Below are 23,849 nucleotides of genomic sequence, written 5' to 3'. Positions count from 1 at the left end.
GGAGATCAGTGAAGGGAAGACCTGATGTTGTTCAGTTTCTTCCCTCATTCATCCAGCAAATGTTTGTTAGCTTCTACTATGAGTAAGGAAGTGTGTGGGGCCAGGAAGGACACATCGAGTAGGGGCTCAGCTCTCAGAAATCTAAGAGTCTCCCAGTGGAAGCAAAACGTAACAGCAATGCAGGCTACAGGGCAATGCAAGTATTATTGGTAAATAAGATGGGGTGGGAGGCTAATCAGGGAATTCCTCCCAGGGGCAGGAAACAGGAAGTGCTTTGTAAAGTCAGTGGCAGCTGAATTAATGATGACACATGGCTGACACCTAGCAAGAGGCCCGTGAGTACATTTTACCTATTGACTCATTTCATCCTTACAACTCTGTGAGCCTTTCACACATGAGGACATTACAGAGAGGTAAAGCAAGTTGCCCGACGTTACTCAGCCAGCAGGTGGTGGAGTCCGCTCTCCACCGCAGTACTGGAGTCTCGTGAGGCTAGTGACAGAGGTGTGGGGGCGGGGATTCCAGGTGGGGAGCCAGTGTGAGAGCAGGGCTTGGTCTGGGATTAGTTTCCTCGTGTCCCATTACCCACTGGTCCAGGACAGTGTCCTTTCTGAGCCTCGTGGGACGCTTTGGAGAGATGCAGTGCTGGAGGCTGGGGTGTGGGTGCTGAGGGGGTGTCTCCATGGTTGGTGAGTGACGTCAGGAGCACTGTCCTCCTCAGTGACGTCAACTCTTTGGTCCACACTCTGATGTCAGGACACGCTGTGGGCTTCTGCTGAAAGGTACCAGCAGATTCTTTTCCACTTCTTTATGGCACGAACTGTGACAAGCTTTAATCAAAAAGGATATTTAAAGCAGTAAAGCGAAGGATTTTTTTTCTTTAACACTAAAGACGATAGTAGTGAGATATGGAAAGTACTATAAATGTCAAGAATTTTTAGTACTGTAGTTAAGCGACACTCTTCTTAGAGTGTTAAAAATGGGACTGGAATTCTGAAAAGCAGCCAAAATAATGAAGAGCTTGAATATAATGATTTATAAAGAGTAATGAGACTGTTTGAGTAGGGGGCAGAAGGAGGCATAAATAACTCCTATAACTATATGAAGGCTAGAGCTGTTCAGGAATTAAATAGTCCGGAAAGTTGAACCATTTTAATTAGTGAAACTGCTTTGATATGAAAATGCAAATAACTTGAATATGTTCAAGTTTGGGCTCATTATCATCTGAGACCTACGTTACTGAAACTGAGATAGAAACCCCTGGAAACCGTCCTTAAAGGGAGGCTCCCAAGCCACTTGTCACCAGATGCCCAATCTGGTCTTCCCAGCACCCAACTTCCTCTCCATCATTTCCAACATTTCAGTGGCTTCTTTCATCCTGTGCTCCACTGAAGGCTGGAGGTCCCAGCCAGAAGGGGCTTGGGGGGGAGGGGGGACGGAGAAGGAAAGCCGTCACCATGGAGCCCCAGAGGCAGGAGTATGAGCTGCAGAGCTTGCAGTGGCTGTGGCCCCGCCTCCCCCTGCAGCAGTGCTGTGTGCCCCCCCCCCCCCCCCCCCCCACCCACAGCAGTGCTGTGTGTGTGCTAGGGCTTTACCAGCGCAAGTAGGACAGTCTCCTGACAGACACCGGGAGGTTGGGAGAGCGGATGGAGCCCTTGGATGTCCTATTACCATCCTGGTGAGTTATGCCATCACTTGGTTGGTGCAATGGCAGGAGATGACTTTTTCTATCTTCTATTTTCTTTTTAAAAAAATATATTTTTTATTGATTTCAGAGAAGAAGGGAGAGGGAGAGAGAGATGGAAACATCAATGATGAGAGAGAATCACTGGTCGGCAGGAGATGCCTTTTTCAACCCTTCCCTTTGCCAAGTCCTGGGCATGGGGGTTCCTGATAAACCTAAATTCTTGTCACACTCTCTGCACCATGCTCCTTATCCAGGCTTTTGGATAAAAGCCTAATGTCTCATGCCCTGTGCTGAAGGTTATCTGCTGGGCAAGTGTGTGAGCCACCGAGTGGGCTAGTGTGTGCTCAGGGCTGTCTGCAGGCTTCAGTCAGTCACAGGACCTGGACCCACCACTCCCCACCCGCCTCCTTCCCTCCAACACACACTTGCGAGGGTGGAGGTAAAGGGCTCTGGAGGGTCCCCGTGACCGTCTGCTTTCTGGTTTCAGATCCCACTCAGGATGCTTCCAGGACGGGAGCTGGCAGGAGCCTTCTGGATGGTCCCCCACGGGTGCTCCAGCCCTTCCTGACAAGCAGAGCCACGGGGGCGGGGGTGCCGCCAAGCCTGCCCCTGCCGGTGAGGAACACCATGCTGGCCGCGGCCCTCTTCCCGGAGTTCCTGAAGGAACTGGCTGCCCTGGCCCAGGAACACTCCGTTCTCTGCTACAAGACCCTGGCGGACTTGGAGGACGCCTATTGTTAGCTTTTTTTTTTTAAAATAGAGGTTCTTGTTTTTTAAGGTTTTAGTGTCTTGACTGAATGTTAAATGCAAAGCTGCTTACAAAGATTTCTACTTTGATGTTTCCTGACAATACTTGATTTGTGGGGAGGGGACCTTCTGGGCACCTCCTCTCTCTCTTGCTGGGCCTTCCCACCCCGCGTCATACAGAATGTAAGTCTCATAAGCTGGCTGCTCCTTGGGCGGGTTTTCTTTGCTCAGTTCTCCCTCCTCAAATACTTCCGTTGTTATTCTCTCATCCCTTTGAGTCGACTCTTCTTGCAGCGTAGAGCACACCAAGCGAATATTGGGGTTCAGTGACTTCTGGAAGGACTCCTTGTCAGGTCGGCTCTTCAATGGCACATGAAGAAAGCACACCCGTTCCTGTGGCCTTCTGCATTTTGGCTTCCATTTTATCAAGGGAAGAATAAAAATGGAGCCTCCATCACGTAAGCCCGTTATAATCTGTCCCTTTGCATTTTATGTCCAAGACTCGCTTTCTGCCCAACATAGATTGCTTATGGTGCAGGCAAATCCATTGGTCTCAGCTGTCTGCTGGGAGGCTGATGCGGTTGGAGAGAATTTGGGAAATGTTCCTGTTGCTGGAGAGATTATTTGGCGTGTCACCTAAACACTGAAAGTAGCCTTATCTTAGTCAGATTTGCACAAAGTGAAATATACCTATGCAAACTGTTTCTTTGGTTTTTAGGATTTTGCTCAGAAGAAAGCATGCTATCATATACTTATATAAGACAGCCATCATTATTTTTTAAAGTGTTTTATGAAAACCAGATTAATTTGTGGAGCTATTTCATAGTAGGGTTTTTTTTTGTGGTTGTTTTTTGATGTGTGTGGGGGGAATATGGAGGGAAAAAGATAAACTAAATGCGGCCTGTAGAATCATTGCTAATTGTTTAAGTTTTGCTTGCTTTTCCTAATGTGTTGCACTTTGTAGCGAACCAGGAACTGTACACCTGCTTTGGGAATTGGGATGCAAATGCAAACAGGTCGCAGGGAGCCCTGCAAAGCCAAGTGCCTGCCAGTGACTCACTCCACGCGAACTCACTGCCTCCTGAATAATGGGGCTCACTGGAAGGCCCCAGTGTGATGTGTTAGTGCCTCTCTGCTGCTTTTCAGCTTGCTCCAAGAGGCATAATTATAAGTAGAGCCACAGTCTCCTTCAACCATCACCAAGAGTGGGAAACCCACAAGGTAATTGTGGGCTAAAAATGAGACCCTAAACAACTGGTATTGATGGATATTCAATTCTCCTCCTCTCGATTTGGGGCAGGTGAGAAGCACCTACAAGGATGAGCCTCCTGTGTGGAGGGAAGTCGGAAACCCCAGGTCTCTGTGGTGTCATTGCTGAGCCCCGGGGGATGGGAGGGGGCAGAGTAGTGGGCAGCCACAGGTCTGGTGGCTGTGCCTCGGGACCACTGGTTTGGTTTTAATCAGCCTCTGGGTCAGGAGGGGACTGGAAGAAGCAATTGTATCTGAGGCCCTGCAGAGCAGAGGCCACCCTTTGTGGTCCAGGGACCTTGACGCAGCGGTTACTGAGAGCGGCTTTTAGGGGCCAACCTCGCAGTGTTTCCGAGTCTAAGCAAGAAACCAAAGACACCAATTCATTGAACATTTCCAACTTCAAATCTGTTTGGCTTGAAAAATGGTTTTCCCAGCTGTGGTGCAGCAGTCAGAACCCACGAGGCCCAGCAGACTGGCCTGTAGTGGGCTTCCTGGCGCCTGCTTGCATTTGCACAACCAAGTCTCCACTGGAAAAGGGAGAGAAAGAGAGCAGAAAGAGGGAACGTAAGCTTAAATTATTATCCTCTCCCTTTGTTTTGCACAAGTATTTGTCTTCCAGTTTGGACTTCCCAGGTACATAAAATGCTGAAGTCACATCTGGAAACTATTCTTTAAGCTTTTAGGCTTGGTTTACACATCTCTCCATTATCTGGTGATGGTGTGGGCTCTTGGTATTTATTAAATAGGTACTGAAGTAGACTTACTTTACAGGAGACAGAGATGACCAGTGTCCGGGGTGAGAGGCAGGAAAAGAAACTCGTGGTTGGGTGCTGGTAGCAAATTCACATTAACCTGTTTGACATCGGAAACTGGTTCGTGTTTCTGAATCCACTGCAGTGTATTGTGTTCAGGGTTTTACACCATTAATTCAGAAAATTGACCTGGAAATACATTCTGGAAAACCAGAAAACCCATGAAACAGACAGGTGGGTTAGTAATGTGGTTTACAGAATGGGGTGCATGTGCCAGGGGAAACTGAAGAACTGAGGCTGTAAGGAGAAGAGCATATCCTAGGGCAGTGATGGGCAACCTTTTGAGCTTGGTGTGTCAAACTTTGCCAAAAAACTGAGCATAACTCGGGTAGTGTGTCACTTTGAGGAAAAAACATTATTTTGCAAATGTTTCATCCTCGGCATGCAGCCGCCTCAGCGGCCGCGTGTCATCAAAATTGCTACGCGTGTCAGTGCTGACACGCGTGTCATAGGTTCGCCATCACTGTCCTAGGGGTTGGAGGAATGAACATTGGTCTAGGTCTAGGTAGATATGAAGATACTGTGCAGGAGGTGGGTGAGGCTCGGAACTCCGGGTGGGAAAAAGTCCTGGTAATGAAGTAAGATATTCTAGCCACATAGAAATATTTTCTGTAATAAGTTTTGGGGGAAAATTAAAGATATCTGGCATGCTCTAAAATGTGGCCCAAGAGTAGAGATACTTTTCCACGTGGACAGACTGGCACGTCCAACGCTGCGCTACTTGTGGAAGATGTGGGCAAAGCCTTGGGGGAAGCCCTGAGGCTGGCGTCATGGTGTCCTGGGCCGGCGAAGGCCAGTCAAGGGTTCCTGGAACATCAGAGCATTAACCTCCACTCATAAGTAGGGTCTGAGGTTCAGTTCAGATGAAGTGAGTTTTGGGGTATAAAGTATATGAGAGCAAAGAGATATTTAAAATTGATTTTTCAAAACGGCCAAGGACATGTTCTTAAATTTTTAAATAAATTTCAAGTTGAGTTTAGCTCAAATACAATGTGGGGGGAGGGAGCAAATGACAATTTCTTAGCCATGAAGTTGTCAGCCATGATGCTGGAGTAACCAATTAGCGGTGGGATTTTCTTTATCAATGGATTCTTTCTTCTCCTGGTATTTAGGGGAATTATAAAACTGCCCCCCTTTCTCTTAGTATTATAGAGGTGGGCAAAAGTAGTCTTATATTGTTATACAAATAATAATTAATAAATAACTGAAGAATAAACTGTTTCTTGTACTCACAACTGTAAACCCACTTTTGCCCACCCTGTGCTTTGGAAAATGCTTTGCTGTTTTGGGGTTGGCGCTGTGTCCGTCACCTGGAGAGAGGATGCATTCAGTTCGTCTAGGGGCCTCAGGACACCTCTTCATAGCAAGTGGCTTTCACTGTGGTAACGTGGTTGTCAGGAGGGCGTCCCATTAGGAACAGAATCTGGAAGCTGGGTATGTGTACTCAGTTGCCTGTCCCATCGGGGCAGCCCATGGTGCCCGACTGTGAGTGGTCTTGGAGGTCTCTGCATCAGCTTGGTTGCAGTGGTGTGTGGGTTGGTTTCCAGACCTGTGTAGGGGTTTGCGATGCATTCTGAGTCGGATCAGTGTGTCTAGGTTGCTTTCATGAGGGAAGGGCTGCCCCAGCAGGGGTGAGGCATGCCACTGGTGTGATGTTAAATGTCCACAGCATCCCCTCCAGTTCTCATTTAAGGGCAGTTCAATTTGATTGCTAATTACCTGCCCTGTGTTTACTGAACTGGCAGGCATGCTTGCTATTTTTATGAAACAGCATACTGGAGGAAGGCTATTAGTGAATGTGCCACTTCCAGTCCCTGGCCCACGCCAGTGTAATTCGTGGCTTGCTGCAAATCTCAGCTGGCTTTGCAGTACTGGCTCTTCGTGGAAACAGCGGTCCTCTGGTCGCTGATGCCACATCAGCTTTAAGTCGCTCCGAAGATATTCTCAGGCCCCTTCCTGCTGCTGCCATCATTCTATAAATCACACAACACGAATTCCCCACCAAGTAACAGCTTAAAACAGAACACTGTCAAGCCAGTTTACACTCCATCCTTAAATTACATCACTGAGGAAACACTTAGAGAGAATGGAGTCGACTTTTTATTTTTTTGTTTGAATGACCATCATAAACCTAATGCTTTTTTAAGAAAGAGTGCCTGGAAGACCAAGCGTTGTTTTCAGGATAATTTTGCCTCAGTAAATCCTCTCCACGTCCCAGCATTTATTGGGCCATTACTTGTTCTGAGGACAGATTATCCAGGCAGCTCATTAACTGGATAAACGGGCTTTAGTGAAAGATTTTCGGTGAGGTCCTGTAGGGAAAACACAGCCTTCAGTTCTTCGGCCTCTGCACTTGGGATCTGAAATGAAGTGATTTTAGGTGGGGACTGACCCTTCCGGTCCTGTTGGGTCGTTGTGAGTGTTGTTCCTGTGTTACATTGAGCTGCCTTAACTCGCTGTCACTCACACAAGTAGCAAGGCTGCTCGCAGGTTCTGCCAGCACGAGTCCGGTATGTCCTTCAGGCACCTCTGGGGGCACTTAGGTTTCCTATGTCATCGCAGAGCCTGGCAAGAGTATGGAAGCTCTTAGGCCAGATTATAAATTTCGTGGAGCTGAGACTGCAGAAGTCTGTGCTGCTTAGCGCATCAGCGGACTTTTCACTGGCACAAGTCTACACAAGGCCCACCTATAACTAGCCCCTTTTTGCCCTGGAGACATTTTAAAAGAGGGAATTTGGTACTGACGATGTTACTTAATTGATTTCTGCTAAGTTGTTTGACGAAGGCAGGCAGTGAGATTGGATTTCAGTCAGATGCTTTGCATCTCACAATCGGGGGTCAGCTCTCTTCTTAAACAATCCCCGGGTGCATTTGTCTCCAATCTGCTGAAGAGGCATGGCGGCCGTTTCCACACTGCTTCTGTAATGGGTAACATGGCCTTTCAGAGAGACTTAGTGTTTTTTCCCAAATAGTCACCTTGCAGAATCCTTGAAATGATGCAGCTGAATGCAACAGAAATGAAAAATTCAACTAATTGTGGGTGGTGGCCACAAGCTGTATATTGAATTAACCAGCTAACTCAAAGCCCCAGGAGGATGTGTTACTTTCAAAAATTTCATGGCCTTCTTACAATCTTCTTCTTGTAAAGATTAGCAATAATTACAAAAAAGATGGGTGGTGTGTGAAGCTCAGGTAACGCATCCTTAACTTGGCATAAATAATGATCGATGTGTTTTTCCTGGGCTACCTACACCCTGACAGGTAGGAACAGTTCACCTTGATGCACAGGCCTGCAGTCAGGAAGCTCCTTCCTAGACGAAGAGATCCAGAGTTTACAAGCCGAGTAAGTGGGCACCAACTTCTCATACAGAGGTGCCCCACAAAAAATTTATTTCGTTTTATAAATTAATGAACTTTTACTAAGTACTTATTCTGTGCCAGCGAGCATGGTGAGTCCTGAGGCTGACATTCCTCCCCTCCACCATAACCAACCAAGCAACCTCCTCAAGCAACACAACACATGGCCTGCACCTGGCCAGGCTGACCTGGGGGACAGCCTGTTTTCTAGCACATTGCCCTCCCAGCTTACAGGTGTGCGGATTCCAATGACAGATGGTAATGGCTTCACCTGTGGCACCAACTCATACATTTTAATGAGATTTGCCCCTAAATAGCAAACAGACTAAATCATACTCTTGCAAAGTAGTATTGTATTTAAAATTGTATTTCACTGAGGCCTATTAGGAGCAGAGCCAGATTTCGTGGATTTCTTAGGGTACCACGTGAACGTATCTTCTGAATATCTAGTCAGGTTCCTGTAAGGTATCTTACACAGGAAGTAAGATATCTGAGTTGTGGTTTGATTTTTCTTTTTCTCATAAGCAGTTATAACCACATAAACGTCTGATTTTTAGGATTTCAGCAGTGGGATTTCAGGACCACAGTCAGCTTGGTGAAGCTCGAGTGAGTTGACGGCATGTTTCTCTGAGAATGGTCAGTCCATAATACAGTGTACACTTGACGTAACAGTTTAAACCAGCCCTTGATTTCCAATGGTCTGAAAAGCTCCTCCAGTGCATTCTGTAAAGTTTGATGACTAAGAAGCCAGGCTTTGCAAAATAATGATCCTGCTAGATTCCAACCTCACAATGCCCTTGCCTGTTGTAATTAATTCTGAGACTTGTGGGGAGAGAGAATGGACTTGCCTCTCTCTCTCTTGAAAAGAGGTTCAATGGTAATACTTTACTTTTAGGCCCAGTGGTTGTCAGTATTGGGACAGAATGTGGGACACATGGCTTCCTGGGTGGTGTAACATATTCTAATTCTAAATCAGCCCGAGGGTCGCTTCTCTCATTACCTAGTTAGGAAGTCCTGCATCTGCGACCATTCACTGCTAAACTGGTGATGGGGGAAGGTCCACTTTTGTCCAGCCGCCACGGGAGCACCATTCATGCCGGAAATGTTTATCCTTTTCTTTGTAGGCTAAAGAATTCAGGGTAAAAGTAGGGCTCCCAAAATGTTTCCTCTCTCATTTATGTCACAATTTGAAATGTGCTTTTAAAAACCACCACTTACAAAACTGGTCTTTAAGCATGGTGAGTCAGAGGTAAAAAGGCACAAAATGGACAAAGGGGCGCCCAGTGCGATGGACAGAAAGAGTATTACTGTCACGAGAACAGCGGCAAAGGCACCCGACTTCACGGAGATGCTGTTAACGGCACCACAATTACCATTAAAGGTCAGAATTTTGATTTGCCAGTTTATAATCTTATTCTTTCCAGGCAAAACAGATCAATTTAATGTTACAACTTATTATTTCTCTTTTTATCTCTTTTGGCCTGAGGGGGCAGGGGAATTGTCAAATGCGCAATCTTTAAAGTGTATGTTAATTTTTAATGTGATATTTCAGTACATATTTTATTCATTAAATTTATTTGAAAACTTCTGTTGTCTATTTTACCAAAAAGAAAAAATCCATTTATTCTCAGAGCATGGCCTCCTAGGGCGTTGAACGGGCACCACTTCTACTCAGTGGATGGGTGACTAACATCCTCCTTCCCTGCCCTCACGAGACCAATCTAAACACACTGTCAATGGATTTATCTTGCTTTCTTCCTCTTTCCTCTTCATCAACCTCTTTTTAGGTCTAAAATACTGCACCCAGATTCTGGTCTCTTTCCATCACTGCTGGCCCTTAGGATGTGCTCAGAAGTATTTGCTGAAAGAACTGCGTAATGAACTTTTTCTTAGAAAGGTAACAGTATCAGAAACAGCATGTTTCATTTAGCTCAGAATTATTAAGCACTAGAATGTGCTAGCTCTTAACCACCTTTGCAGCTATGATGGAGCCGTCTTGATGTCAATGATGCAAACAGGTGAGGCTGCTGGCCTGTGGAGGTGGCACCCGAGGCCCAGGGATTGGGGGATGCCAGCGCGTCGAGCTCACTCGCGGACATTGGGTTCCGAGGCTCTGGTTCTGTGTCGTGGCTCCACTATCTCCCTCAGGCAGAGGGACTGAAATATCTCATGACGACAGCTGCTTCTCCAGCATCTCCTTTATCACAGTCGGGTCTGCTCGACTGAGAGTCGCTTTTCGGACCAAGCCAATCAGTTTATTTATAGCTCTGGGGTTTCCCTTCTTCAGATCCATTACCTTTCAAGACAGAAATTGTTTTAGAGGAGAAAATATAGACTCATACCCCTAAACATCTTAAATTAAGGTTTATATTTACTGAAATTTAAATTGTTTCTTTTTGTATGAGAGGGGTCTGTGAAGATCTGAGGCGTTTTCTAGGCTCCTGTCGGAGATCCTGCCACTCTGTCTCCCAACTGGAAGGGACAGAGGACTGTGCTGCATCATGCTGACCAGGGCGAGGCGCCTCTCTGGGCCTCCAGTGGAGGTCAGCAGGCACTGACATGCAGGTCTCCTTCTCCCTGGAAGGTTTAAACTCCTGTTTACTAGAAAACAAAGCCACGGAATGGCGACTCTCCCCTAGCATGTGGATGGGGGAGAGGGGGTACTGCACCGTCATGCCAGGGCCACCGGCTCCACCTCCTGCTCTGCAGGCCTGGATGGGCAATAACGCCTGTGAGTATCTGCACTCAGTGCTGTGGAATGAGTCTGAAACTAAAAGTGTAACTTTATAGGTCACTACAGCTGAGGCAGGAGGACAGAGGTTCCCAAGACCCAGTGCAGGCTCATTTCCTTGTCAAGAGCACTTTCCAGAGCTGAGTGTCCCTGGCAAGCTGATGGGTAGGTGGCTGTTATTCTGAAAGAGGTACTATCATTTTTCCCCCGCTGAAAAAAATATCTCTAGACAATATGATTAGACTTGGGGAGGGAGGGATGCTACTCATTGTAGCTTTTCTATTTTGTTCCATGCTCAGAACACAAAATGACTTGGTTTTCAGCTATGCTCCTGTTAAGGATTTCCTCCATAATTTACAAATAATTTTTTCTGCTTTTCTTCCCACCTGTTATGGCATGAAGCTAACGTGTTTTCCTAGCGTCTTCCCCCTCTGCAGCCACCCCTGCTGGTGTATTACCGAGGACCTCCTCATGAAGCAGGGCAGACAGCATGTTCAGAAGCCACATGCTTGGGAGGGCCGTGTGCCCAGGAGCTCAAAACTTGGGTAGTGAGTCTGAGATCTACCCTTCCAACTGAAACGCCATGAAATTAAACTGCAGGGTGGATCTTCCTTTTCCCTGGGAAAAGCTGTATTTTTCTAATATTCACCTACTTTCATCCCTTGACTTACTCATCCCTTTAGCTCATCCCTTGAGCTAAAAGCTGACATGAACCCTTAGGGAATTACTGACGAACTGGATCAGCCAGTATTAGGAAGCGCCTCTGGGCTGCTGTTCAGGGAGCTGTGGACAGGCTCTTGGCCGTGTCCTCAGGCTGGCCCCTCCCTCCAGCTGCAGGTAAAGACCCTCCTCACCCTGTGGGTGGTAATTACCACTTGAGGATGTTTCTCCATCGTGGCCCGGCAGAGCTGTTCCAGGGCCTCTTGATCCTGCATCAGTTCAAGCCTCTTTTCTGAAACAATCTGTGCTGGAGTCTTCCCTCCACTCCTCCATAGCTCCTCAAACACCTGCAGGCCAGAAGCGGGGAGAGAAGTCAGCAAGCAGATGCAATGAATTCCCAGCTGCGGGCGTGGCCCACACGGTGACCTGCCTCTCCTGACACATCTGGGAGGAAGCTGCTCTGTGGCGGATGCAGGCATACCTGGAGTCTCCCCATGCTGAGCTGCTCCCTCGGAGCAGAGCAGGAGGCCGCACTGCAGAGACAGGTACTCCCCACCAGCTGACTCAGCCACCAGCAGGGAGGGCTTAGAGGAGGTGTGAGATGGTTACCCACAGGCTCCTGCTGACAGGAGCAGGAGGGCCAGGCCATTGAATTAATTAACTGAAATCAGTGTGGTGAAGGATGGGGCTTCACAGGAGGCAGGAGTTAACCACTGCTCTTAGATGAGGTTCAGAAAACCCAGCCTGCTCAGAAACAATTTTAGGGGAGCAAGAAAGTGGCCCCATAATGAAGATACAAAATGAAAAATAACTAAAAACAGAAATCATAATCCACAGGGACCTGGCCCCAAATCTGGCTAGGATGATCAATAGTTAATGTTTGTATTTTTCTATTTATCAAAGTTGGAAAAAGGAAAATATTTTTAAAAAAGGCATTTCTGGGGGCAGTTTTCCTCATTCCTCTCATTTTTCTAGTGAGAGCTGGAAGGGGTGCTGTCCTATGTGTCTCATGTGGCACCTCCTTAATCTTGGCCTGCAGTTAGCATTGACCACCCCTAAGACCACTTGGGCCAAGGACGAACCATCCTTCCGGAAAAATAGCTGGTCAGTAATTAGCCCATAGGACTTGGGTCAAGAGGCAGAGTAGGTAACAGCTGTGCTCGCCTTTTCCCACGCTCACATCAAAATTACAACTAAATTCTAGAACAGTTATCACTGAAAACCACCTGAGGACAAGCTACACAGAAGTCCTGTAAAGAGGCTGCGTTGAGGATGGTAGGAGGGGTGGAGAGGTGGAATGGGCAGGTCCCCATATCCATGGTGTGGAGATTAAAAATCAGGAAGATTATCTCTGCTATAGAGGCCCCCCTGAGGAGCAAGGGGTCTCAGCCCAGGGCACCAGTACTGGGAAGAGAAGTCCCCACAACATCTGGCTGTGAAAAACCAGCAGGGATTGCATGGGAGTGAGACGGAGGGCTGCTGGAGACCCAGCATTACTCTTTCGAGGATCCACGCACAGACTCGCTTGCTTCCCAACTCACTTGCTCTGGGCTCCAGCACAGCGGCAGCAGCTTGAAAAGCACCAGGGACATAGGGTGAGGAGTTAAACTGGTTGGCTTCAGGGCTGGCGGCAGCTCTTTATGGAGACAGAAGTGCTGGCAGAAGCCGCTGCTCCTTTGTTGAGCTCTTCTCCCATCCTGCCAGCCTGGTACAGGTAGGTGCCAAATCTGAACTCTCCATCAAACTGGCTAACACCATTTCACCCTGCCCTGTTATGTCCTCCCCACCCAACTTGCTTGCCCGACCTGAGCCACTTCTAGTGGTTCCTCCACACAAGTGGCCTGCCTTAGCACATGCTATGGACTTTCCTAAATATCTCAAAGGTCCACAAAACCCAAACAAGCAGAAGCCAGCCTGGCATACTCTGTACCTCTTGCTAAGTGGCTCCAAGCCTGACACAAGTGACGACCAGTCTCAACTTGCATTGTAACTCCCATCAGGTGGCCCCAAGCCTGGTATAGGCCATGGCCAGTCTTGGCTTGGAACATAGCCTCAACTAAGCAGACACATGCCCAACACAAGTGGTGGCTGGCTTCAGCACACACGGTGGTGCCCACCAAAGGGCTCAAGCCCAGCACAGTGGCAGCCAGGCTGGGTTGCAGCAGAGCATCCAAGCCCAGCACAAGTGGCCAACCACAGATCACTTTGTAGCCCCAAGCGTGGCAGAAGCATTGGCTGACCTTGGCCTGCACCAGAGCCCCTCCCAAGAGGTTCCAGAACCAACACACCCAGTGGTTGACTTCAGACCACATGAGAGCACCACCCAACCGGCTCCACAAATGACACACTTGAAAGGCAGGCCTGGCTGGTACCAGAACCCTGCTAAAGCAACTTCTACTCCATGGGTCAACGTCCACACAATAGCCTCCAAATAGCCAAAGCAATCTTGAGAAAGAACAAAGTTGGAGGTATCACATTACCTGACTTTAGGTATGGTAGTCAAGGCAGTGTGGTACTGGTATGGGGACAGATGTGTGGATTGATGGGGCAGAGTGGAGAGCCCAGAGGTAAGCCCATTATCTATATCGTCAACTGACCTCTAACAGGAGGCAGGGGTGTACAGAGGGGTAAAGACAGTCTCTTAGGTGGATGCTGTGTTGAGAAAGCTGGACAGATACTTGCAGGAAAGTGAGGCTGGACCACATTCTTACTCTGTATACAGGAATGAACTCAGAATGGACTGGGACTTGGGTGTAAGTCCTGAGACCATGGAGCTCCTGTAGAAAACCACAGGCAGTAAATCCTTTGACATTACTCATAGCAATATTTTTTTTTTTTTAGGTATGTCTTCTCAGGCAAGGGAAACAAAAGGAAAGAGAAATAAATGGGACTACATAAACTGGGACTACATAAACTAAAAAGATTTTGTGTAGAGGAAGCCATCAACAGAACGAGAGGACAAGCTACTGAATAATAAAAGACATTTGCCAACTCATATACACAGACAACAGTATAGTGATTACCAGAGGGAAGAGGGAATAAATGGTGATGGAAGGAGACTTGACTTGGGGTGATGAACATACAATATACAGATGGTGTATTATAGAACTGTACACCTGAAATCTGTATAATTTTATTAACCAACTAGAGGCCTGGTGCACGAAATTTGTGCACGGGTGTGATCCTAGACATGGCTGGCGATCAGGGCTGATCAGGGCCTTCCAGCTGCCAGCCAGGGCCTCCTTTTGTTCTGTGCCACCCCCTGGTGGTCAGTGCACATCATAGCGAGTGATTGGTCTCCCAGTCAAACTCCTGAGGGGACACTTTGCATATTAGCCTTTTATATATATACTAGAGGCCTGGTGCACAAAAATTCGTGCACGGGGGGGGGGGGGGGGGGGGGTATGTCCCTCAGCCCAGCCTGCACCCTCTTGCAATCCAAGACCCCTCAGGGGATGTCCAAACCGGCAGTCAGACATCCCTCTCGCAATCTGGGACCGCTGGTTCCTAACCACTTGCCTCCGTGCTGGCCTGATCGCCCCTAACTGCCTCTGCCTCTGCCTCAGCCCCTGCTGCCGCAGCTTCATCCAGAATGACATCTGGAAGGTCGTTCAGCTGTCTGGTCTAATTAGCATATTACCATTTTATTATAGATGTCACCCCAATAAATTCAATGAAAACCATTGTTTCTAATTATAAAAGTTAATGCACAATCACTGTAGAAAATAAGGGAAAATAGAAAAGATAAAAATAAATCACCTGTATTCCCATTCCCTCAGGATAACCAAGGTTAGTATTTTGGAGTTTTCCCTTCCCATCTTTGTCTTTCTGTTTTGTAACATAATTGTGACCATAATGTATATACAATTTGTGACCCATTTTTGTTTTATTTATTGCAGAAGTGCTTCCTTATATTAGTGAAAAGCTATTATCCATCAAATATATTTATCATAATTATCCCCTACTGGTAGGTATTTAGACTTTGACCAGTGTTTATTTTGTCCATCACAATAGTCTCCTAAAAGAAGTTCCCAGTTGAAATTGTCCAACCTTCAGGAAAAAAAGAGTGAAGATCTCAAGAGACCCCAGATCTCTGGCTCAAAGCAAAAATAACCTGTGAGGACTCTCTTATAAAGAATCTATGCCGCAACCCTTCTAGGAAAGGAGGTGGGAAGCTCATGGCTTTGCAGCGGGCACACCTGCCAGTCTCAGGGGCCATGCAGATCTGAGCAGGTCGACCAGGTTGTCAGCCTAGGTCTGGCACCTCACACAACTGGGACCGACAGGCTCAAACACTGGTGGGATTTGCTTGAGCCAAAATCACCAGAATACAGGCAATGTGGAGCAGCTCAGTATCATTACCAAAGCACACCATTCAGAGGAAAAGCAGGACAACATGAGGACTGATGCTTTTAAATACAGAGACTGGCTGCTCCCTGAGAAAGAAGGGTGAGGTGGGGTAAAAAGGAGAGACATGAGAGAAACACATTTCAGGGGCCTCCAGGAACAAAGGGGAGCCTGGTGGCTGGAGTGTCACTATTCATGGAGTTAGAACACATCAGCTTACTAACTTCCCTCATTAGTCAAGTGGCATTGTAGCCCAGCTCCAGCCCCTTGGACTGACACTGTAGACTCCACTGGTCCAAACCTCTGCTCATTCCTATTTAAGACAGACTGCACTCCTGGCTGGAACCTAGTAGGGTGGGAACCACTGAAGGGGCCATGGGCTTCCTCCCCTGGCCCTCTTGCAGCAAGTGTAATGGCCTCTGTTGTTGCCAGCGTCATGGTGAAGCATAAATCCTCAGCTTTTGTCTGTGTTTAATTACCACCCTGGGAAGTGCTATCAAAGTGCAATGTTTTTGGCCAGGCATGCAGCTTTAGGCTCAGCTGCTGCCCACTCAAGGCACACATACAGAATAAAGAATTCCCAGTGCCATGCTGGTCCTCTGTACTAATAAAGGTCCACCAAAATATGGGGTAATACAAACTGGGAACCCCAATCGCACCCGACCACTGAGCCAGCTCTAAAATGGGGACAGAAACTCAGCCTTCAGTTCCCTGGGGACTGAATTTACACATCCTCTTACCTACTACCCAAGTGTTTCTCTAGCTAAAGCTTGTTTTAAGGTATCTAGAAGGAAAGCAGGCAGGCCCTTCACCTATCCTGGGAGCTTCCAGGGTCAGAAAGTGGAGGAAAGACCTATTCAGGGGAGGGCCTGCAACAGGTACAGTGAGGGGCATTCCCTCTGGTCAGAGGCAAGTATTGTGAAAGATCTTCCTTCTAAAAGGAACAAACATCAGCACAAACCCTTAAGAGAAGCAGGGCAAAGAAAAACATGGAAAGAACTAAAATACTAAAAGGAGGTAAAAGACATAAAAATATTTGTATGCATGACATGTAACACTGTCTACAAAGGTTTTTGTTGATTTTTGTTTAGACACAAGGAAATGACAAAATGAAGGATAACAATCTTGATAATCTCAATAGATATATGAAAAGCACTCGACAAGATACAACATGCATTTATGACAAAACTCTCAAAATGGGTTTAGAAGGAAAGTACCACAACACAACACAATATAGGCCACATGACAAACAACAGCTAACAACTCAACACTTTCCCTCTAGGATCAGGAGCAAGACAAGGATGCCCACTCTTGCCACTTCTATTCACATAGTACTGGAAGTCCTCGCCATAGCAATTAGGCAAGAAAAAACAAAAGGGATCCAAATTGGGAAGGAAGTGAAACTCATTATTTGTGGATGATATGATTTTATATGTGGATAACCCTAAAGACCATAAAAAAACTATTAGAAGTAATAAACTCAGTAAAGTTGCAGGCTACAAAATCAATATGCAAAACTCTGTTGCATTTCTCTCTACTAACAACGAACTATCAGAAAGAGAAATGAGGAAAACATCCAATTTTCCACCACTACAAAAAGAATAAGATACCTAGGATAAGCTTAACCAAGGATGCGGAAGATCTATATACTGAAAACTGCAATACAATAATGAAAGAAATGGAAGAAAACACAAGGAAATGCAAAGATATTCCGTGTTCACGGACTAGAAAAATTAACATTGTTAAAATGTCCATGTTACCTAAAGGAATCTACAGAGTCAATGCAATCCTTATCAAAATCCCAATGGCATTTTTCACAGAAATAGAACAAAAAATCCTGAAATTTGTATGGTACCACAAAAGACTCTAATAGCCAAAGCAATCCTAAGAAAAAAAGAACAAAACCAGATACATCACATTCCCCAATTTTAAACTATATTATAAAGCTATAGAAAAAAAAAGTTTAGGTAATACAGGAAAATATAGAGATTTTCAAATTCTAGCACCTTGAAATAACTACCATTAATACTGGATGAATACCATTCCCATGCATATATACCAGAAGGATGGATTCTTCATAAAAAACAAATATCATTCATTTCACCAGAAATTCAGAAAACAAGTAAAATAAAGCAAAACCACCAAGGCAATCCTATATAATAAAAGGCTATTATGCAAATAGACCGAACAGTGGACCAACTGAAACAACCAAAACAACCAAACAAGTGGTCACTATGATGTGTGCTGACCACTAGGGGTGTGTGCTGAACATGGTGGATGTTGGCCGTGGTGGGATGATGGAGCAGATGAGCAGGGGAGCCAGACCAAGGTGGGGCACCAGTCACTGTCATCGGGGCGAGCCTCTGGTAGTTACTGAAAATTCTTTGCTCCTACACACCGCAGCCCCGCCTGGTGCTCACACCTGCTGCCAGCACCAGCCCCGCTCGCACCCGCAGCTGGCAATGGAGCTGCCGCTTACACCTGCTGCTGGTGCCCAGCACCAATCCCAATCACTCAGCGCCATCAGCAGGTGTGAGCAACGGCTGCTGGCCTGATCCCCCTGAGGGCTTCTCCACCTGCCCCTGCTCCTGAGGGGTGATCGGGGCAGTAGCCACCATTCACACCTGCTGATGGCGCCGGCCCCGCTAGCACCTGCTGCTGGCACCAGCCTCAACCGCTCCGTGCTGTCAGCGGGTGTGTGCGGGGCCAGCACCTTCAGTGCATGGGAGCGAGGCAGCGGGAGTGGGGCTGCCGGGAGACAGGGGACCAGGGGCCCTGGGGGGAGGGGCCAGGCGGGGTCACAGAGAATGGGCAGAGACCTGCCCTTGTGCCTACCGCAACCTCGCAGCCCACAATTCCTTTCAAGGTGCACAAATTCATGCACTGGGCCCCTAGTGATAAATAAGGGAGATTTCCTTATGCAGCACACAATTCACACCTTTCTAATCAGACTTTCATTTCACTTTGCCTCCCAGAAGCCAGGATTCACCCCACCTCCTTTTTTACATGCTCCAAGTTTATTTAGAATCCAAAAGTGTCTCTATATCTGAACCCAGCTGTTAGCACCTTCCAGCGTGTTCCTCGTCATCCCACTGAGCCTATCATATTCACTGCACTGGGTTTGTTTGTTTTGTTTCCTTTTCTTTTGTGTGTGGGGCAAGATGAGTGGAAAGGGGAAGATTTCGCCCGTCATTTCAAATGCTACAATTCATCTGCTCTTTAATGCACATACATATATTTTCTGCCCTCCAGCCATCTAATCTTTCTGCTCTAGCTGAGCATTCCCATAAACATTTGTATTCCTCTGACATCCCAGCAACCACAATCCTTTCCTGAAGGTGGCCAGGGCCCTGCAGCGTCAGCCTCACTTGGTGGGGAAACAGCCTTGATCAGTTCCTGTCTCCAGGTTCACCCCGAATGGGCAGATGTATGCTTCCAAAAGCAGACACTTTCCAAAGCCTCACTCTGTAATCTGCCACTACAGTTGATGTGTATAACTATTAAATGCAAAAGGCACCATTAAAATAACATTAGTTTCTGGCTGCCTCACTGACAGCTTCAGATATCTGAAGTGGAGATCAGGTGGCTGTCTTGGTGTTCTTGACCATTCTGGGTACTTATTTGTTTGAGTTTTCAGAATTCCAGGAATCTTTCACTCACCTGAGATTGTTAGATGTAGGTGGAGATGAGGCACCAGGCCACCTATGATGCTGCTGCTATTGTTCTGTTTTCACACACTCTGGGCACGTGTGTAAAATTTTCTCTGAGCGTTAGGCAGTCTGTCCGACCTCACCCTCCTTGCTGAATGACTGGCTTTCAAGGGCAACCACGAGACAAAGAAAAATGAGTCCCTGGTCTTGGGCTGGGAGGCTGTGGAGGCTGTGAGAGGGAGCACCAGAGGCTGCCGGAGCCTCCCACAGCCCAGGGCAAGTTCCACAGTCAGAAGCCCGCAGGAACTTCAGGGCCCCAGCCTTTTATATCAGCCAATGTTTAGGAAACATTCCAAGCAAGTCAAACAATAAGTATTCCCCCTGGTTAGCAAAGATGAGAAGCAAATCACCTGCCTAGCTCAGACTGGCTTTACTTTATTTGCTAAATAAAATATTTCTACCTTTCAGCATGCAAATAGCACTTACAAGCATTTACTACTTCAACTAGGAAATTCACTGAGTGACGGCAGAAAACTTCTGCTTGGACAGCAGAGCAGGGAGAAGCTTTAGGAAGTGGGGACATACCTTTTTAGCTGCGGCTGAAGAAATTGCTCTCTGGTCCAGTAGGTTGAGAAGCTCGGCCAGTGCAGAAGGTGTGACAGGACTAGCAGCCCCCAAAAGGAGAGAAAAGAAATGCATATTTCATGTTAGCATATCCATTTACAGTTCCTCATAACTGCAAGACTTGATTTTATAGGTTTACATAATTAACCTCTTACGCAGGAAGGAAAACAAGCCATTTGGGCTTTATTTTATTTACTTTGTATTTTAAGATATAACAAATTTTTGTGACTAGCGTTGTTTTTCTTTGTTTTACCACCCAACAATAACAGCTGTTTGGCAGAAGTTGTAGCAACAGACAATTGCTCAGTTTAATTTGTCAAAGAAAGGAGGTGGCTGCAAAATTCATGAACCATGATGAGGAAAGAAAAAAAACACACACAAAACCACCCCAGTAATTAAGTATTTTCAACAGAAGATCAGCCTAAAAATTACTTCAAACAAAACAGCTAACAAAGCCACATTTTGAGAGTTTCTGTGGAAATATAAATTATTTTTGATTATGAGAGCTTTTCTTTAAGGGAATGCAATGACTACCCACCACTTCTTTAGCTATCCTCACGGGCATCTTCTTAAACTGTTCTCTCCTGAAGTCACAAGAGCTTTCTGGACACACAAGGCTTAGAACTCATTATCTATACTTCTAGAACATGACTTATTTACCAAGATGCTGTGATACAAAAGGCCAAGGAGCAAACAAACGCATAAAGTGTCATTAATTCACACTCAGGGGTAGGAGTTGGGGTGAGGGGGTGAGTGCCAAGATTACGGAAAAGACAAAACTGAATTACAGATTTCTTTTAAAATATATGGTTTTGCTACTTCCAAACACATACAATAACTAGGATAATTAAACCCGTCTATCTGAGGTCATTAGGGGCTAGTTTTAAATAGGTGGGACAGCTTATAAACAGCAAGGTAGCCTGTCGGGTAAATGAAAGCTTCTGAAATGCTTAACATCACTTGAAAATACCTTCTGTTTGAGTCATCATTTGCTATTAATTTCTTTGCAAGCTCTTAGATAATAAAAAGGAAACTGCCGTTGCCTCTGCCAATTTCCATGAATTTCAGACCAAGTGAATGCAAGTTAACCTGATGTGCCTTACTGTGCAGTCTGATGCAAGTACAGTGAAACCTCATTAGGATTGTTCACTGAAGACAGCTAACACATGGAGGCAGACATCAGCCTTAAAGTGTTTGTTTATCCCAAAGTACATATGGATAAAGGTGACCCCAAGTGGAAATTAGGTTTGGAGAGTGTCTGATGTTATTAGTTGGCATCTGGAACATCTGTGAAGCCCCCTGATTAAATCTCAACAGGAAGAGGGGCAGAGGACTGGGAAATAAGCTTTTGCCAACCTCCCACCCTTACTGACTGGTCATACAGAATCAGGTTTCTGGGATGCTCTGCAATCCTAGAAAATACAACAGCCAATCAGACTGTGTAGAACCACAATAGCACTGAGGTGGAACTGGATTTCTAGAGCAGTGGTCGCCAACCTTCCGGACCTCACAGACCACCAGTGGTCTGCAGACAACCGGTTGGGGACTGCTATTCTAGAGCATGCAAAAAAAAAAAAAAAAAAAAAAAGGGTCCCTACTCCCCTATGAGTCCAGGATATAAGGGATGCAGGGACAAAGGACAGAAACAGAACATAACTAAAAATACTTTGCCTTTCATCTAATGACCTTAATTCATTAGGTAGGTGATAAATTTATACTATAAAACACCTCCACTGACCTAACAGCACTTTGGATTTCTCAATCGCCTTTTTACACCGCAATGCTTGACACATAGTAGGTCAATAATATGTGTCATAGAATTCTTCCCCACAACGGGGGTATCTGTTATACTGCGTATACCAATTCCAGATATACCAGGGCTAACCTCGAGTAAGAGGATGACAAAGATCAGTTCCTGTCTCACCCTTAAGGACCCCACTCAGCAGATAAATAAATAAACCATCAATATGGAACATAATGGCAACAGAAGCACAACTACTAACTTGCTGCTGTCAGAAAATACCAGTTTCTGGACAGTAAATGCATCTCAGGCAAGAATTAGCTGACACTGAAGGCTTAAGCTTTCCGTGCTTGCTTCCAATCCCCCAAGGCCAGGGTATCTACAGAGCGAGGAGATGGGGTATGTCACCTCTCTCAACTTCATCCAGAACTTTGGAGCTCTTTTAGGATCACAACTCCATCACCAGCTTGGATTGTGGGAACAGATACCTGACACCTCTCAACCATGATCTGGCCAAACTGTACTTGAGAAATGTGCTGACCATCTCAATCCCAAAGCTCATTTTAGGTCCAAAGTCCACCTTCTGCAGATGCAAAAGCTCCTGGAGGAAGACATGGGACTTGGACATCCAGGGGCTCTTGCTGCTCAATAGTCCTTTTATCTCTCTAACTTCATAGCAACCGGACTGTTCCCACAGCCTCCTTCCCACGACCCTCTCGGCAAAGACCCTCTCCTCCCACTTCATAAGGACATCAGCTGATGCAAGATTCATCATTTTCAAGGGTGCCCTCCTCCTATTTCATCAAACAAACCCCCTCGGCCCATACTCTTAATCCCATCACCCTCCATTCCTAAGATTCAGACTCACTCAGACACTTACTCCCTTTCTCTTGTGGCTTTAATGCTGAGATATTCCCTATCATGAAAATGCCTTTTGCCCAGCCAGTGAGGTTCAGTGGTTGAGCGTTGACCTATGAACCAGGAAGTCACGGTTCATTTCCTGGTCAGGGCATATACCCAGGTTGTGGCCTCAGACCTCCAGGTAGGGGGCATGCAGCAGGCAGCCAATCAATGATTCTCATTATTGATGTTTCTATCTCTCTCCCTATCCCTTCCTCTCTGAAATCAATAAAAAATATATTTTAAATTAATAACCAGTCCTAGCTCACAGGCTATAAACTGGGCTCCCAACCCCCACAACCCCCATTATTAATGCCATCCACATATCACACGGCTGGACTAATCTTCCTGTCACTATCAGTCCCTTCTCGGCCTGAAACATTCCCTGGTTCCTTAGAGCGTAAGGAAGTACTGCCATATCTGGCCTGGGAGTTCAGGTACTCTACTGGGCTGGACAACTGGGCTTTACCAAGAAATGCTTGCTCAGGGAATATGTCATTTCCACTTTCTTAACGAAATCCAACCTGTTATTAACAGTAATTTAGAGTGCGATATTAACAACAACAACAACAACAACAACAAACTTTAAAAGTAATATACTCGAAATAATTAAAAAGCCATGTTTAAAAAGAGCTTTTCTGGTTGGATCCTTTAAATACCAGGGGCCTTAGATATCCTCTAAGAACACTGAGGTCTTCAAAGATGGATGCTAATTTACAAAATCTGTCCCTGCCACCTTATCTCTAGAGTGTTCCTTGCAGGTGTCATATGAGACTATTGTGAGCTCAGCAATACTGCTGTTCTAAGTGTTGGGAACATTCACCCTAGTGGCTAAGGCTGTTCATTAGTGTTTGTCCCAAGGGCAGACTGGCAAACCAGACCAGCTAGCAGGTCTTTGAAAGGTATAGGAAGAGAGCTGTTCCAGCTGGGTCTGGGCTCCTCAATGTTTGTTTTCATACAAAATAAAACAGAACTGTTGTTTAGCTTCCTCTTTACCTGATTTTAGAACAACCAAATATAGTGGACCCTTGAACAATGCCTGGTTTAGGGCGCCAGTTGCAAGTGCATCTAAAATCCACTTAACTAATAACCCAACTTCCCCAAAACTTAATAGCCTATTGTTGAGTGGAAGCCCTATCAATAACATGAACAGTCGGTCAGCACATATTTTGTACGTTATACATATTCTTATAATAAAGTAAGCTAAATAGGATGTTATTAAGAAAATCATAAGGAAAAGAAAATACATTTACAGTATTTATTGAAAGAAATCTGTGTATAACTGGACCAGCACAGTTCAAACCTGGGTTGTTCAAGGGTCAACTGTATACTTTTATTTCTA

The 23,849-nt window shown here is 46.0% G+C and overlaps 2 protein-coding genes across 8 annotated transcripts in view; one reads left to right on the top strand and one right to left on the bottom strand.

The window, feature by feature from the left end:
• FHIP1A (FHF complex subunit HOOK interacting protein 1A) overlaps window positions 1-9,442 on the top strand; it is a 215,329-nt gene extending 205,887 nt beyond the window's left edge. For all 6 annotated transcript variants that reach the window (XM_079770882.1, XM_079770881.1, XM_079770883.1 and 3 more), the window contains one exon: window positions 2,175-9,442. In XM_079770882.1, the coding sequence (XP_079627008.1) occupies window positions 2,175-2,428 (254 nt within the window). In that variant the 3' untranslated portion in view covers window positions 2,429-9,442. The remainder of the gene's footprint in view (window positions 1-2,174) is intronic.
• Window positions 9,443-9,594: 152 nt separating this feature from the next.
• GATB (glutamyl-tRNA amidotransferase subunit B) overlaps window positions 9,595-23,849 on the bottom strand; it is a 79,817-nt gene continuing 65,562 nt past the window's right edge. For both annotated transcript variants that reach the window (XM_079770891.1, XM_079770892.1), the window contains 3 exons: window positions 19,828-19,906; window positions 11,458-11,592; window positions 9,595-10,150 (listed from right to left, as the gene is read on the bottom strand). In XM_079770891.1, coding sequence (XP_079627017.1) covers window positions 10,022-10,150; window positions 11,458-11,592; window positions 19,828-19,906 — 343 coding nt within the window. In that variant the 3' untranslated portion in view covers window positions 9,595-10,021. The remainder of the gene's footprint in view (window positions 10,151-11,457; window positions 11,593-19,827; window positions 19,907-23,849) is intronic.

This window comes from Cnephaeus nilssonii, assembly GCF_951640355.1.
Source record: "Cnephaeus nilssonii genome assembly, chromosome: 5".
Lineage (NCBI taxonomy): Eukaryota > Metazoa > Chordata > Mammalia > Chiroptera > Vespertilionidae > Cnephaeus > Cnephaeus nilssonii.
This window is presented reverse-complemented; position numbering and strand designations above follow the sequence as displayed.